Genomic DNA, 16,397 nt, shown 5'->3' with positions numbered 1-16,397 from the left:
TGTGTCCTTGATCGACATTGGTATTATATCACAGCCCAAAGTTCAGAAGTTGCATACTGGGAGTTACTCCATAAGGGAAGTAGTAGAAAACTGCATTGCATGACGTTCGTGCGAAAAAGGAAAAAGGCTCTTGAAGGTGGTCAGCTTTGGGTACGAGTAGCGTCGTGGCACGTAACAGTGCCCGCCTATCTAAGAGAGTTAAGGGCCATCGAGTTCCCCCTCAGGAGGTACATACAGTCCTGTGCTTTGGTAATACCGATCACCTAGCCACCACTGGGGAAAGAGATGGGTGCCCGTAGTAGCCTAGTGTCATCAGGCAAGATCCTGCTCTGGAAAAACTAGGTGGAGGCTCTGCAGGGAACCCGGCCCAGCCCCGGCCTCGGAGGTGGGCCCAGCCACCCACCTGGACATCTCCCAACTGCTCCGTCCGATTTGCCATCCTCCACCTGCCGGACTGTTGGTTCCTGAAACCTGACCCAAAGCTACCGACTTGGACTAGCTAGGAGTGCCAGGGCTCGCTAACGCCCACTCGCCCTGCGTAATGAGCTTCGCGCTCGCGGGTGGGCCTCCCTGGGCGTGGCCCGGCTTCATCTTGGCTTCGGTTACTTGGCTAGACTCGTCTGGCTTCTTTCCCTTTTCTCCTCGTTTCAATCTCTCTTCAATTTGCGCCGCCAATCACTGGTTCCATCGACACTCTCGACTTGCACGCTTCTTTTCATCACCCGAAGTTCCATCTTCGCTTAATTGTCTTTCACAGTGCTAACGGCCGGGTTTGGGATCAGATAGGCCAACTGCTAACCTCATATCTCACTGGTCAAACAGCCATTCGCGTGGATGACAGAATGGCTGGCCTCGGACCCCTTTGCTGAGTGCCATGGACCTATGCGAACGTGGCCCACTCCCAGGTGTCGCCTTCATCTGGTCAGCTCGAAGCTGAAACCTCACGCTGACTGCCATCCATCGTCCACATGCCGCGATTCTCATGGCCTGTGGACGAGTAATAATAATACTATTGTTCTCGAGATATCCTTATCTTTCCCTGGTCGTGTCCGGCTGACCCTCGTCTTGTTTCCTCAGTGTTCTCTACCAGTGCCATACATCAAGCCAACTTCGTCAGGTTTCACAAACCCGGGAGCGCTTCTTGCTTTGTTCGATCTCGACGCACGCTTCCGTGGCAGACGACAAAATTCGAAATCTGCTTCCCGAAGCAACATGCTGTGAACAGAACCCCAAACACCCTTCAGCCCTGGCTACCGACAGACAACCAGATTGCCGATTTGACCTAGAGGCTGCTCTTACATTCTCTTACTCTAAATTCCACTCCTTCGACTAGTCGAAAACACCAACTTCACAGACGCCATGAACAAAAAGCTCGGACTCCAGACAGATGCTTCGGTAGGGTGCCCAGAGCGCAAGGTGATTCCACCGCCGCTGACCTCTAACAGGCATTGATACCGAAAAAGTATCGGGGTGACGATGATGATCCGCATTTTATTCCAGACTCGCCTCTCATCGACCGACAGGCACTGACCGCACAAGAGGAGGGGGAATTGAAGCGAATATGTGCCTTGCTATTGGCGAACGTACCACACTCGGACGATATGTCAGATGATCCCCTCAAATACATTGCTGCTCAGATTCAAGAAGGCAAAGCGGTGCAGCCGCAGCCCAGTGCGAAGCGTGAACGGAAACTCGAACCAGCCCACAACATGGAACCCGCAGCCAGCGTGACGCACCAATTCCTCGAAATACAAGACGACTCTGCGACACCTTCGGAAGTGTCCCACCGCGGTACCATAACTGCCACTGACTATTCAACACCCTTGACGAGTGCCGGTATCACTCCCGGCGAGACAGCGCGACGTTTCTCCGACACCGTTCGGAAATCCGTTAACAGCACCAAGAAGCCTGGCAGCAGTCTCCGAAATGAGTCTACCACGGCGACAGCCAAAAGCCGGACGGCATCTTCTGGCGGCGTCCACAGATCGATGGAAGCGAGCAAGCCCTCGGCTGAGGCAGAAGCCATCAAGAAGACACTGCGAATCATCACGGATGGATCGTCACGACCCCAAAGTGGCGGTACCAGATCAATCGAGCAGCCTCGCCCTGTCAGATTTTCGGCTCCGGACTTGAATAAAAGCCTCCCTCCACCTCCACCTGAGTTGCCAGCTCCCGAGGAGCAGAAGCAGCCTCACATCAGCAGATTGATGAAGACTATTCGCAAAAAGAAAAGCATGACGACGGAAGGCAGAAGCTTCTCGACTGGTTCGACACCCCCAGTGCCCTCCGCTGGTACCCCGAAAACTCCATATCCCCACTCTTCGTCAACACCAGCGGCTGAGCATGCGGCCCAAGAACCTCCAAGAAAGAAATTCAGAATACCCCTTTTCCACAGGAGACAACGGCCGGCGGATGTCCTTGTTACTTGAATATGCTCGCTGTCTCCAACATATTTGCACGGTTATGTTTCGGCTTGCATTTAGGCACAGTACACTCCCCACACTCATTCTTTAATGACACCAGCAGCGTAGGCGTTCAGGACATTGACGCCGGGAACCTCGAATCAATTCTCCTTCCCCAAGGAGGATGACAACATTCAGTAAATGTATTTATTGCTTTTTTTTTTCAACCACACACGACGTGTTGTCGCAACAGCACCTGACGACCTTTCATTTATGTGCAACAAAGCTTTAGGGGACTTTTACGTGTCAGTCTGTCCGCCAGAAAGATTTTCTCATGTCATTACTATGGGTGGTCAGCTTGTTATGCAGCGACGAGGGAAGATATCGGATCGGCATTGAGTGGGATCAGCACATAAGCAAAAAGGGCACGACAAGGGTGCAGGAGGATATTCAGAAACAGAAAAGAATATGAGATCAGTGCTCTGCAAATACCAGGAAACTTACAGGAAAGAAAAGAAAAGAGCGATCATGTCGCTGACAGATAGTACGGAACAAGATATACCTGATGTGCGGTCGCCGTTCTGATCAGTCCCGACTGCTAAAGATGAAAGTACATCGCCTGAGTCAGCGACGAAACCAGGGCACTCGACAGATCTATGCATTCGCCGTCATCCTTGGACCTTGAGTTCTCAGACTACCGTCAATTCATCTCCCACTCTTGACCTAGAGCTGTATGTAAGCAAGTCTTGCCTCACGCCTCGTTTTTACAACGCCGTCGCTATGCACTGTGCCAAAAAAAAACCGCTTCAACACGCTTCTCGCCTATTACCACAATACCATCAGGTCGGTTGGAACCCCAAACTTCTCGAGTCGTAAAATCACTTGCCCACTCAACTACGTTGTTTCTGGAGAGCCAACGGTTTGAGCAGCGGAAAATAAGTGACTAAACCATGGCTGACGCTCCCGTGTTGGTGAATCCAACCGTGCCAGGAAAGCGAACATTGCCTTCATCCGTGTCCACAAAGCCACTTGATCCGCCGGGCCCTAATTTGCCTCCGCCTCCACCGGCACCCTTCGGGCCTCCTCCTTGTTGTTGCTTGCCCTTTGAATGACTCTTGTTGGCTTCCACCGTGACGGCTTTTCGACCAAGCTCTGAAAAGGCCTGGATGTCTTGGCCTAGTAGAGCGAGAAGGCTGACGAGGGAGACATCGTTGGACTGTGCGAGGGATGCGGATGCCAAGGGATTCTCCTGGGTGGACGCTGTGGGAGGAGTAAGGAGGGAGAGGCGTGTGAGCAGGGCTTGAATGTTGCGTAAGTGAGGGACATGAGGTAGATCCGGGGTCGTCGCGGTCAGTGGAATGGTTTCCGTGTTGATGCCTAGGGCGGAGATACATGAGGGCGGAAGGGACTGAATAAAGGTTCTCAAGAGTTCAAGTCGTGACTGGAGCATCTTTACGCCGTTAAGCCGGGTCGTCATCCCAGCGATGTGGTCTTCTTCTTCCGGAGTGAGGGCCTTCAGTAGCTCCTCTGCACCATTTGTTCCTTGTACATCGAGAACCTCCGGGCCTGGATCCGCTCGCATTTTGCCCTTTCTGTCCGACTGCGGTGATTCGACTGGTCCTGAAGCTGGCTCCTCGGAGGGTGCATCGTCGATTGTCACTGCGCCACCCGCCCCTTTCGCAACGTAGTCTATTGCAATCATTTCTGTCTCGTCTGTCTCGATTGTGTATGGCAGTGGGCGGAATCTGGGGACGGACTTTTCTTCTGCGTCAATCTGCATTGACCCCTCTTCCCTATCGGTGTGCATTGACCCGTCATCCTTGGAATGTTCACGGTCGTCGACGCTCTCGTAAATCGTGATGGGCAGTTTCCCTCCACCAGTGTCCCCTGACTGGATTGCTTCGGGGTGTAATGTGAGGAGGATGGCGTTATCATTACACAGCTCGATGGCTTGTTCCTGAAGATGCACAAATTCGGGTAGTGGACCTTCAGGAGGACCAAGGGTAAACCAGCCAACGAACGTTAGAGCGGGTGATTTATGGACGGCAATATCTGGTGGATGTTAATCGACATGTCTCAGGAATCGCTTGACCTCTCACGCACATTGCTGGATCCTCGTTTCCATCCACTCGAGGTTGAATCGCCATGGCCCTTCTTCATGTCTCACCAATGCTGCAGGGAAAGCGTGTTCCACTGTAATCTCTCTGCCTTTCCGCTGACCAAGAAGCGCACCCGCCACCGGGCCTGACTGTTTTCGCACTGAATGTCTTGTGACTTGGTCCGATATGGTGAGGAGAACGAGGGGATGGAGAGAGACGGCGAGGTCATTTTCTGAGGGTTTCGAGGAGAGGAGGGGATTCGTCGAGGGTTCAGCCATATTGCAAACCGCAAGGGTGACTGTGAGGGAAGAGAGGAGGGGCCAGGGATCGAAATATCAAACACTGCAAGATGCCGAGTCTCATTGGATTGGAGACGCATCATCTAAAGGGCGACCTGGAGAAGTGAAGCGGCGGGTTGCCTCTTGGCGACACTTTGCCCTGCTAGTGCTTGGCAGCCAAAGCAAAGTAGGGCCGCTCGGAGTTCACGTGCGACTCACCCCGAGCGTGCCGCTTTTATAACCACTTACCTGCCCCTCTAATATGATTTACCTTCGCACTCACCTCGCTCACCTTCACTCACCTCCAGCACCGCCATGAGCTAGCTGTGTCAACAGGAACTCGCGGCGGGCGAACTGCTCCTGGCTCGTGCTCAGGCCAATGGTTAGGACATCAGTCATGGGCCGGGTAGATAGGACGGGCGATCCCGTCGCAGCGGGTGTCCTCGTCTCGTTATCCCAGCCCAGATTCCACACTAGAACGGCAAATCGCGGGGTATTCCTAAACCAAACATGCACACATCGATCCTTAGGATTAGATTTGCGAATATCACCTTAGTTAGTTTGAGGCCACTTTTCTGACTAAGCTGCTGCCTGTCGGAGGTGCTGAAAGTTGGAAAGCAAGTGGAAGATGAAAGTGATAAAGAACGCCTGCACTGCTTTTTCCACTGTCATGAGTTTCTTCTCAAAACTAGTATATAACACGTTCATTGCCCACCCGGTCGTGACTCAAAAAGCGCTATGTGAATTACCCTGGATCCTCGCTCATGATGAGAATATATGACCGTCGTCATCAACTCGCTATTTGCAGAAAGTAGATGTGGGACTCAGAAATCAGCTCGAAATCACACTGTTTTACACTGCTCCCAGATTCACTGACCTGAACGGTAGCGGTCGGGTGCCGGTCTAGGTTCACGGTTGTTTGAGCACACAGTTCATCACAGTCCCCCAAAGAGAACAGGGCGTTACCTGAAATCCTCACTACAGCTTTTGCTTGGAAAGGAGAAAGGGTTGAGGAGAGGATGAACCCTTGCTTAAATAATAGCTATAAGCTCCCTAGGCGCGGCTTGGCGGGGCAGAGGGGATGCAAGGCTGCTACAAGATTCGTAACTCTGGTCTTTTTCGTAGATAACCTGAACTACTAAGTCCTCCTATTTCTGTCTTTGATAGTGATCCCTTGAAATCTGACCATCATGGACGCCTTGGTCGAGGACTCGGTCAAGCTCTTTCCCGAAGTCTTTGCGCATCTTGCCGCAGTCGAAGCGGAACCTGGCTTGCCACTGGATGAGGAACTTCTAAAACGTGCAGACAGGAACCTTACTCCTACCTCCCCAAAAGACCTGTTATGGAGAGTGCTACGCACAGGCGAACAGCTATTGCAAACGCTCCAACAAGACCCCCGACCGCTTACCCGGCTCCTGGAGCGAGTCATCTCACTCCTGCCCTTCGACGAGCTCAGATCCACCATATCTGCCGAGAAGCTCCAAGAAGGCCTGACTTCCCCTTCAGTTGCGATCCAATTACTTTGCCTAGCATATCTGCGGAAAGCCGCAGACTCGCCAAGTGGCGCCTCTTTCGTTGCGACCAATTCAAGTCTTGTTCAGTGTCAGTTCACCATCTGGTTGTCATCGGAAAGCACCGAGGTTGCAGAACGTTCCCTGGAGGTGCTTGAAGCGTTGCTCGCTGTCGACAGCCAAAATAGCACAACGGTGTTATCCGCAGGTCGTAACTTTGCGGAAGCACAAGGACAAGGCCTGCTTTGGCGCAGAGTATTCCACGATCCTGACGTATACACAATCCTCTTCGAATGGACTTCACTGACGAAATCGAAACGAGATATCAAAACCAAGAAGGGTATGCAGCTCGTTACCATTTCTCAAGCACGACTGTTCGACTTCATCGCGAGAGTCGCACCTTATGACTGGAGTGCAGTGACGACTTCTTCATTGGCCCATGTCGAGGCCCAGTTCTTGAAAGATAATGATGGCAGTGATCCATTTGGTGGCATCCTTCGATATGCGGCCTCCCACATGATTGACAGCCAAGATATTCTGATGGAGGTGCTGCGTCAAGATTTTTTCGTCAAACTACTTGGAGTGGTGGAGGAGAGCAACAGACAAAATGTATCTCCCCAGCTACTGGAGGCTATCCAACAGGGTGCAGGGATTACAGGAACACAAGACGGAGAAAGTGGCGGCCTTCACCTCTAAAGCTGGGATCTGTCTAATCGTCATATGGACGACTACGGGCATAAGAACCCGCTGAAGATATGGATCTCTGAGACCGTGATACGACGTCTTCTGGTACAGGTACTCTGAGTGGTGCTACGATATCAACCGCTGAAACGCCGAGACCGAGCATTGGCGCTTGCATATTGAACGTGCTGTATGTAATGAGTGATGAAATTAGTCGGGACTTGATGAAACTGTACGATAAGCTAGCATCAACTGAGCATCGAGTTCTCGTTCAACAGTTTCACATGAAGTCGGTTCGAAGATGGAGAGAGAGAGACACATGGCTTGAGATCGGACACGTTGCGGACTTCGCTCAACCTTCCTCAAGTTGACCACAGCGCAGCCTTGCGGCGGTACGATTGAGATGTTTCGTTTCTGGCAGTCAAGCCAGTCCAGTCAATAAAATTTAATGGACCCGGTCTCTCAGATTTTGTTTGCTGGTGATGGTTAGGAGTCCTTCCAGGGTGTTCATGTTTCCCTTCCACTCGTTCTGACAGCTTCCCTCCGTCTGCCAACGGCGAAATACCTCTGTGAAAACTATGGCAGCTCTCTCCTCTGCAGCCCGACCTCTCCTTCGATTTCGAGGCCTCCGATCATGCGTTCCCCACCGTTTCGCGACATCCTCCCCGTCAGGCGCCGCCACGAGCTCCAAACGGACTCCCATGATGTCTCCTCAGAGCTCCGTGTCAAAGGCAAACCTTCCCGCAGCAAAAGGACCCTCGACACCACTAAGTAAAGGTCAACAACCTAGCATACCTGTACTTGGAGGGCCGGCGTCACAATTTATCAAAGAGCTGCCCCCGGAACTAGCGAGGAAGCAATGGTACGCGCAAAAACTATACGATGCTGGTCAAACAGCTATATACAGACCCCCATCTCATTTTGGGATCTACGCCGCGGCATTTACTATGGGAAGCAGTGCTATTGCCATTGCCGGTCTTCTCGCATATGGTAATATTTGGGCTTGGACAGGAGACGCCGACCTGCCGTGGTTCGTGCCAGTCGCACATCGCTTGGGGATTTTTGTCTTCTCAGCCGTTGGCTGGCTCATAATGATGCGCTCGTTAAGGTTCATCAAAGCAATCGACCTCGTGCCGGTAAACGGGGTTGTGAAGTTGGCGGTACAGGTACGCCGGCCTCTACCTTTCCTAAAGCCGAAGGAATTTCTCATCGAACCTTACCGCTTTCAAATGGACCAAAAGTTCGTGCAACAATTGGAGGAACCTATTTTCATGATGGAACATGCAGAAGGCTCGGCTTCAACAAACAAGGCTTCAGGGGGACTGGTCTCAGGGATTGGGCGAGCTATCAGCAAAGCAATTTATTATCCCTTTGCATCAACGAGAAGGTTGATGACCCTCGAGGGTTTTATGTTCGTCAACTTTGAAGGGAGCCGTGGCAAGATGAAGCTGGACACGCAGGGACTTTTCTCCAATGGAGCAAAGGATCTTATCGAAATGGGCACCATCAATCTTTGATCGCCCATCATGTCGGGTCCCTCAAAGAAATTTCCTGGACCTTTTTGCCGCATTTGAGGAAGAAACTCCCACGTCCGGCTTCTGGACTCTCGTTCGACAGTCAGAAAGACGGCGGGTAGAGTTGAAGGGATACTGGGAGATCCAGCAGGTTCAGGTGCGCTGGCTCAGCACTTCCAGCAGGGCGGCCCTGCCGTTAAAGCCAAAGCCATCAAGCGATGGATTTCATGTTGGACACCTGATGTCAACTGGAAATGAGATTCCAGATGTTCAGACCAACCTATCGTCCTGCAGCTCATATAGCCCGGCAGACACGCGTGATGAAGAGGTCACTTTACCCACGAATGATCTTTTTCGAGGCAGCTGTATTACCACTGGTATGTACAATACCCGAGAAATCTTCACGTCTTCTCTTTCCTCGGACGTGCTTGAAGGATGCTTCCTTGTTAGTGAGGCAACCGGCCTTTCTCGTACTTTCTTCTTCCTCTTTTCCGTCTATCCTGTTCTCTTGATAGCCAATGCCTTCGAAGCTTGACGGTACCTGGTCCACAGGCGCCTGTCCTACGTCCTCCACTATTGCATATTGGGTGGGTTTTTTCTTACCATGGCATACCCGGAAATGGGTGATAGTGGACGAGATTGAATGCGTCCGCAACGAGTCGACGGTATGGGTGGACAAATCTGGGGATCATTGGCAATATGGTAAGACGATCAAGAATGATTATGCTGGAAGAGTCGACTCGTCTTGCTGCATAGATCGAGTGTCACAGATTGGAGGCGTAAGGAGGAAGGCAGCACAAACAAAGGGGTGTGTAAAGAGACTCTCTGATGCTCTCGGGCTCAGTGGCAGTTATACAATCAGTAAACACAGCAAATAGGGGTAAATTGCTTCCAGGCCGGATGTTGTTTCGCCTCATAACGTTTGTCTCTATCAAGTTGCTAGGTCTATCCCGGAACCCCATCACAATGAAGAAGACATTGAAACCGCCGCTCACTCCGTCTCTGAGACAACCTGCCCTCTCATGAACGCTGATCGCTTGGGGCATCGTGCAAAATCTCTTTTGCCCGCTGGTTTGTCAATGCACGTTGTTCAGCGGCGCCTCAGCTGGTGGCCCTTCTCCCGTCACATACGCCCTAGACAAGCCGCCGTCCACCACAAACTCGGTGGCATTGACAAAGCTGCTCTCATCGCTGGCCAAGAACAGCACGGCCTGGGCCTGCTCGATCGCCTCCCCGAATCGCCCCATGGGAAAGTGCACCTCTCGCCGAAATCTCTTTTGCAGGTCATCCCCGAGCCAGTCCTGCAACAGCGGGGTGTTCAACGGGCCAGGGCACAGTGAATTGAATCTGATGTTCTCCCGGGCGTGGACGATGGCGAGTTCGCGCGTCATAGCGAGAACGGCGCCCTTGGATGCTGTGTATGCCAGTTGGGGCGTGGCAGCGCCCATCAGGGCGACGAAACTCGCGACGTTGATGACGGAGCCCTTTTTCTTCTGATGCTTTCGCATGGAGAGCACGGCGTGCTTGCTGCCATACCATACTCCTTTCACGTTGATCGCGTGAGTCAAGTCCCAGATTTTCTCGGGCGTGTTGATGGCGTCGTCATCCTGGGCGTGCATAATCCCCGCGTTGTTGAACATGATGTCGATGCCGCCGTGTCGATCTTGTGATTCGACCGCTGCCTGGACGTCCGACTCTTTGGACACGTCGCATTTGATAATCTCCAAACGAGGCGGGTTAGGGACGAGTTCTTTGACTTTGGCAATGGCTCTTTCAAGGGCTGGCTCAGAAATGTCGGCCATCAGGACCGAGGCACCTTCTTTGGCGAAGAGGATTGTCGTTTCCAGCCCTATCCCACCGGCTGCACCGGTGATGATGGCATTTTTGCCGGCGAGTCGGCCAGGCTTTGACTCAGTAGCCATGCTCACAGCGAGCTGTCCACCTCTTCCTGTTGGGTTTGTTGGAGGGTGCTGGTGCCGGCGGTGAGGAGAGCGGATCACAGGCGAGGAGGCAGAGGGAATCAGTCGAACCTGGTTTTGCAGGATATGTCAAATTGAGGGCCACAAGAGAGATTCAAAATGACAGTCAGGACCGTTACACACAAGGCGTGGATCTCCTTATCTAATCAAATACGCATTTTGTTGCGGGTGGTTGCTGGTTGCTGGTGGTTGGATGTTGTTGTTGGTGGTGTGGGTGGCATGTGGGCTGCTCCCTCTTCCTCTCATTCTCTTTCCGAAGCAGCCCGCCCGGGCATGCAACGGTGGATCTTTGTTTAAGCTTCACTCTCCCAAAGCTCCAAGCCAAACCTGTCGATCAGAGCAGACGAGCTATTGCTGTTATAAGTAACGGGAGGCGTGGTCCGGTGGCTTCCTCCGCACTGCATATCTCCCAGAGGCGAAGATGATAGGTGAATATCCATGATCCGTCTGCAGAAAGAACCGCTGCCCCCTGCGTGTTATAGCCTTAGCGGACAAAAGGTGATGGCTGTGTCGATAGCTGTGTGCATTGTTTTCGTCTCTGAACTCTGAACCCTTCGGTGTCTCGACCCCGAGATCAAGTGTAATTACGAGTTATTAGGCTGGTGGCTTATCAGCACCACCTCCATCCACCTTTGGGTGCGAACACCTACAACACCAATCATCTCTCCCCCGCTTTCTGTGATACAACCCTACAAAGTCCAGCTGCTGGACGCTTTGTCCCTTGTCCATTGTCTCTGCTCCACGCAGCTCCGCCTTCTCCTGTTCTTTGTCTCCTCCGTTCCCGCCATGGCCAGCAACAAAGACGGTGGAATCATAACTTTGGACGAGCTGGAAACTGCGCTGGACTCCGATACAAAGGTCAAGCTCGCAGGCATTGATATCGACGGCACGCGCCCTTAGCACTTCCTCGCATGATGCCTGCTAACTTCCATAGGGATCCTCCGGGGTAAGTTGGTCTCCAAGAGGAAGTTCCTCTCTGTTGCCAAAGATGGGTTTGGCTTCTGCAGCGTCGTCTTCGGCTGGGATATGCACGACATGACCTACTTCCGCGAACTCCAGATCAGCAATAAAGAGAATGGATACAAAGATTTGGTGGCCAAAGTAGACCTGGCCAGCTTCCGACGTATACCTTGGGAAGACAACGTGCCTTTCTTCCTGGTCAGTTTTTACGACCCAGATACCGACAAACCCATCTGCGCGTGCCCCAGAAGTCTGTTGCGGACTGCGGTTGCAAAGCTGCACAAGGCCGGCTACGGAGCAATGGCTGGCGCCGAGTACGAGTTCTTCACATATCGCGCTCCCCGAGACGAGTCAATCCAGACGAGCCATCATTCCTCTTCCACGACAGCTCCGTTCCTCCAGAATAATCCCGTCCACGCCCTCCCGCACCTGACACAGGGCATGTTCGGATACTCCCTAACCGACCCCATACACAATCAGCAATGGTTCTACAGCATTTTCAATACTTGTGAGCAATTCAGATGCAATGTGGAAGGCTGGCATACGGAATCAGGCCCCGGAGTCTTCGAAGCCGCCCTGGAGTTTGGTGAGGTCACCGAAATGGCAGACCGCTCAAGCTTGTTCAAGTACGTGGTCAAGGCTATGAGCAGCAAGTATGGTATTACACCCACATTTATGGCGAAGCCAAAGGAAGGGTTGCCTGGTAACAGTGGACATATGCACTGCTCCATTGTGGACAAGTCGGGCAAAAATCTCTTCTACCGGGGCGAGAGGGACCCCAACCCTCCATATAAGGACCTCGAGTATGTGTCCGACCTGGGTCGACAATTTCTGGCCGGTTTACTGGATGGTCTTGCGGATGTCATGCCCATCATTGCACCCACCATCAACTCGTACAAGCGGCTGGTCGAGAACTTCTGGGCTCCCGTCACGGTTTCCTGGGGCCTCGAACATCGGGCCGCATCTATTCGTTTGATCGCTCCTCCAACAGCATCTGCAAAATCTACAAGGTTCGAAGTACGCGTCTGTGGCGCGGACGCCAATCCCTCTTTGGTGCTGGCCACCATTGTCGGCCTTGGTTGGAGAGGAATAGAGAAGAAACTCGAAATCAAACTACCACCGCTCGGCAAAGGCGAAGAGGTTGGGAGTGTCGGTGACAAGGGAGAGCGATTGCCCAAGAACCTCAGAGACAGCACGGCACGATTTATGGCAAAGGGCAGTGTCGCCCGAGAAGTGTTTGGTGACGAGTTTGTTGAGCATTATGGTGGTACCAGAGAACACGAGCTACGATTATGGGACGAGGCTGTCACGGATTGGGAGGTAAGAAGGTACATTGAGACTGTATAAGACGATACCCACTTGTCGACATGAGCAATGCTGTCCATACGAGATATTCGATTTACAAAGCTTCGAGGTGGCCTTTACAGAAACCAGCACACTACCTGGCTCGAGAGAGAACCGCTGGTGGTGGATGCAAATTGACCATGTTGGCCACCGAGGCGCTCTTTTGGACAGGAAACTGTCCTCCCGACTGACCGCCAGATCACCTTCACAAAGAATCATGACAATGCGTCTTTGACTCCCGCCTCAATCCGGAAGACTCCTTCTGAAGGACATAGGCAGAGCAACCTGGCCAACAGTCTGCTCCTGCATCTCGTCTCCACTCCTTTCCATATCCATCGTTTTTCTATGGAGGTCCTACGACACGATCAGCTGTCTTCTCGTCGTCGTCGTTGTCGCGGCAGGATTGCTCTTGCTCATGGCAGACGCCTATTGAGGGACTCGGATCACGAAACAATGACTGGCGTCAATGGGCTTCTTTGTGCTGGACATCTCGACGGTCTGTGTTATTGTCTTCACACATGCCTGTCCTCGTTGCGCCCATTTTTGGAAACATGTTCAACAATGGCGCTTTTATTGCGCTTTCCTTGCTGCTATTCCTGTGCCTTCAGAAATGCTTTGCTGCAAGATGTCTCTCTTATTCCATTGCATTTATTCCTCGCTCTTGTTCCCCCTTTGCATCTTCTCCATCAATACATTCTCTTCATTCTCTATCCTGACAAGGTTGGCCCTGAACGTGATATACAATGAGCTCCCCCCAACAACCAAGGAGAGGCGCGAGAGTGCGGAAGCAAACTGCAAAAGGTCAGGCCTACTCACTTTCCCTTGCGCAAAATGCTCTTCCTCAAGCCCAAGCACCCACCGTGACCAATGCTTCTGCAAACAATACTATTAATGGCTCTAGTTCTGGACAAGGCAATGCTGATGGGGGCCTTCGGAGATCAAAAAGGACCCGAAGGACACCCTCCACGACTGTGATACCTAACAAAAAGCGCCGAGTCTCTCAACCTGGGTCGACGGTTGAAGGGTTCATGATCAAACTATACGCTGAAATCCATCGTGCAGCTACAGTCAAGACGGTCGGACAATGGGAGCGCTATTGGACACGGCACTTGCTCCGACAAGCCCGGACCTTGCGCTTTTTTGACCTCGTTACGAAAAGCACTCGTCGAACGTTGATTACAAGGCTAGATAAGTTTGAAAGCAACGACCCCAAGGAGAAGAGAATTGCAGACCTTGCAAAAGACGACGTCGGCATTGACCATGCTCAAAGATTGACAGAATTCTGTGACGCACCGAATCTCCTTCTCCTGACCATTTGTGCACACTCTAAAAGCTTTCGCGAGGCAATCATTCGCAGCGACGTCGAGAGCAGAGCACAGGGCGTGCCTGAATGGGGTCAAATCTACCCCAAGATCAAAGAGTGCGCGTCAAGCCTAGAACTCTTCGCCAGAACGTACAAGTTTGATTGGACAGACGCCCTCGTGAACTTCGACGCCGACTTTGAAGTTCTTCTTATAACTGTATATAAGGATTGTCCAGACACCCGTGGCAAGAGTGGCGCCAACTTTGGAATTGGCGACGACGACCTGCGAGAAACTCACCAGATCGGCGATGAAGATAAGCACCGAATTCATCATCACTGGGTTTTGCCCGTTGAGGATGGGGAACCAGCCGCCTGGCCATCAGTCGAATGCACCATCACTCAGGACCTCACCAAGGCGGGATATGTGCACGGCGAGAACGCCATCGCAGGCATCCCCGAACAAGGAAATCACCTTGAAGTCAACCGGGCGGCGATGTTCCCGTTGAAGGAGAAACGATGGCTCCAACAATTCAACATTGACCAATCGATCGTCCTTGCAGACTACGACTGGCAGGCACTCGCGCCAAAGATGGTTTCCTTCGACGGGAGCGACTACGCCGACCCAGCCTTCTGCGGGTTTCCCAACAATCCCTGTAAAGTGTGTGGAGCTGTAGAATTGGCACCCTTCAGCTCCAGCGCTACTGTTGTCACCGGTGCAGGAAAGAAGCAGTATAACCAGGCAGGCCTGGCTTGCCAATGCAGGTTCGCCGATCTCTGCAAGAAGTACAACAAGCCCCCGCAGAACAACCACCGGGACATCCTAGTTGAATTGTACACCACGGCTGATAGGGGTCGAGGAGTGCGCGCGCTCCAAACGATCCGCCCGGGCACCTACCTGGGCGAGTACCTGGGCGAGATCACTGCGGTTGAGGCGGACGCCGAGGATGTCCCGGGCTCGATGGTCAACCACCGGTACGGCCTGCAGACGTATCACATGCAGCTCGACGTCGCACGGGCGGCAGACTATGTGGTCTCAGTAAGGACGACGACGACCACCAGGCCGAAGCCGAAGGGATCGCCGGCCACGGGAAAGGCGAAATCCACCACATCAACCACTCCAACCGCGGACGCCGAACTCCGGCCACAGTACGCGCTCGACGCGGCGCACCGGGGCGGGTGGACGCGGTACGTCAACCATTCGTGCGCGGCCAACACGGAGTACAGACTGGTGAACCTCGGGCAGCACACACACGTCGTGGTCCGAGCGCGGCGCAAGATCGCCTTCGGCGAGGAGATTACGGTCAACTACGGCGGGGGATACTTTGCGAACCTGGGCATCGCGTGTCGGTGCGGCGCCGCCAGATGTAAGTACAAGAACGTCGTTGCCCACACACAGGGTCCGACTCCGAGCGGGGACGAGAGCAAGAGCGAGAGTAAGATTGAGAGTGAGTTGAGTGCAGAAGCGAGTGCGAGTGCGAGTGTCGACGGTGCTGGTGATGGTGGAGGAGCTGACGAGGCTGAAGATGAATAGGGGTCACTCAGTAGTCTGGGGACTTTTGTTTTCTCTCTCTCCCTAACCACGGAGCAGCGAGAATATTTGTCAGTCAAGTTTACGCGGTCATTTATTTCTTGAGTATGTATTAACACTCCATGTCATTTTATCATTGTCATTGCATACACACTCATTCAGCTTTGCTACACACACATATATATGACTTGCCTATGCGAGTATAACAAGATGCCTTGCACACATCGTCTCGGACTCAAAGTTTTCTTTTCGTTCTGGCCATCATGACAAGGTGCAACTGCAATAAGAAGAAGTATGGTGCGTCATATCTGCACATTCCTCGCTTTGCCCGTGGTTTGCCTGTTCAAAAACATCGGCACGCAATCACTTGTTCGCTGAACGGAAAGTCTCTGCATCGTGTAGCTGAAAGCAGGATATTGCCAACCAACACCAGTTAACAAGATACGAGGCCCCGTAGGCATAGCTTTTAGGGTCGTAGGTTGGCGTGATGTTGATCACGGCTTGTCACAGAGTCTGTATTGAAGTTTGACGCCCTTTAGTACCAGAGTGTATACCGAACACTTAAATTGCACTGTTGTTGTTAGTCCCAAGGGGGTATTGACGTCAGCACCGGCTGTCTAGCTGTTAGTCGCTGAGTGTGCAGCTGAGTTTCGAGCCTTGCACTAGGGCTGGGAATTCACAGTGGACTATTGCCAATCGGAAGGGATGATCTGCGTGGGCGAACCCAACGCAAACGAGGATGCGGAAGCTTGGCTTGGCATCTGACGTGATGCTGCACAAGTTCGAGAAAATAATATA

At 52.6% G+C, this 16,397-nt stretch overlaps 7 protein-coding genes across 7 annotated transcripts; 5 read left to right on the top strand and 2 right to left on the bottom strand.

Moving 5' to 3' along the window:
* Window positions 1–1,359: 1,359 nt before the first annotated feature.
* Window positions 1,360–2,429, top strand: AYL99_08876 (hypothetical protein; the record flags this gene model as incomplete). The annotated part of the gene is made up of 2 exons (XM_018840384.1): window positions 1,360–1,395; window positions 1,446–2,429. 2 exons carry the CDS (start codon window positions 1,360–1,362, stop codon window positions 2,427–2,429), a joined length of 1,020 nt encoding a protein of 339 aa, XP_018690131.1.
* Window positions 2,430–3,345: 916 nt separating this feature from the next.
* Window positions 3,346–4,779, bottom strand: AYL99_08875 (hypothetical protein; the record flags this gene model as incomplete). Its single annotated transcript, XM_018840383.1, has 2 exons — window positions 3,346–4,454; window positions 4,506–4,779. The coding sequence occupies 2 exons, from the start codon at window positions 4,777–4,779 to the stop codon at window positions 3,346–3,348; spliced, it is 1,383 nt and encodes a 460-aa protein (XP_018690130.1).
* A 1,190-nt stretch (window positions 4,780–5,969) lies between these two features.
* AYL99_08874 (hypothetical protein) lies at window positions 5,970–6,986 on the top strand (the record flags this gene model as incomplete). Its single annotated transcript, XM_018840382.1, has 1 exon — window positions 5,970–6,986. One exon carries the CDS (start codon window positions 5,970–5,972, stop codon window positions 6,984–6,986), a length of 1,017 nt encoding a protein of 338 aa, XP_018690129.1.
* Window positions 6,987–7,549: 563 nt separating this feature from the next.
* Window positions 7,550–8,488, top strand: AYL99_08873 (hypothetical protein; the record flags this gene model as incomplete). Its single annotated transcript, XM_018840381.1, has 1 exon — window positions 7,550–8,488. One exon carries the CDS (start codon window positions 7,550–7,552, stop codon window positions 8,486–8,488), a length of 939 nt encoding a protein of 312 aa, XP_018690128.1.
* Window positions 8,489–9,561: 1,073 nt separating this feature from the next.
* AYL99_08872 (hypothetical protein) lies at window positions 9,562–10,407 on the bottom strand (the record flags this gene model as incomplete). Its single annotated transcript, XM_018840380.1, has 1 exon — window positions 9,562–10,407. The coding sequence occupies one exon, from the start codon at window positions 10,405–10,407 to the stop codon at window positions 9,562–9,564; it is 846 nt and encodes a 281-aa protein (XP_018690127.1).
* An 843-nt stretch (window positions 10,408–11,250) lies between these two features.
* Window positions 11,251–12,771, top strand: AYL99_08871 (hypothetical protein; the record flags this gene model as incomplete). Its single annotated transcript, XM_018840379.1, has 2 exons — window positions 11,251–11,269; window positions 11,399–12,771. 2 exons carry the CDS (start codon window positions 11,251–11,253, stop codon window positions 12,769–12,771), a joined length of 1,392 nt encoding a protein of 463 aa, XP_018690126.1.
* A 740-nt stretch (window positions 12,772–13,511) lies between these two features.
* On the top strand, window positions 13,512–15,602 carry AYL99_08870 (hypothetical protein; the record flags this gene model as incomplete). The annotated part of the gene is made up of 1 exon (XM_018840378.1): window positions 13,512–15,602. One exon carries the CDS (start codon window positions 13,512–13,514, stop codon window positions 15,600–15,602), a length of 2,091 nt encoding a protein of 696 aa, XP_018690125.1.
* Window positions 15,603–16,397: the final 795 nt, after the last annotated feature.

Source organism: Fonsecaea erecta, assembly GCF_001651985.1.
Source record: "Fonsecaea erecta strain CBS 125763 chromosome Unknown Scaff8, whole genome shotgun sequence".
NCBI classification, from domain to species: domain Eukaryota; kingdom Fungi; phylum Ascomycota; class Eurotiomycetes; order Chaetothyriales; family Herpotrichiellaceae; genus Fonsecaea; species Fonsecaea erecta.
Note: the sequence above shows the minus strand (reverse complement) of the source record. Positions and strands in the feature narration are given on the sequence as shown.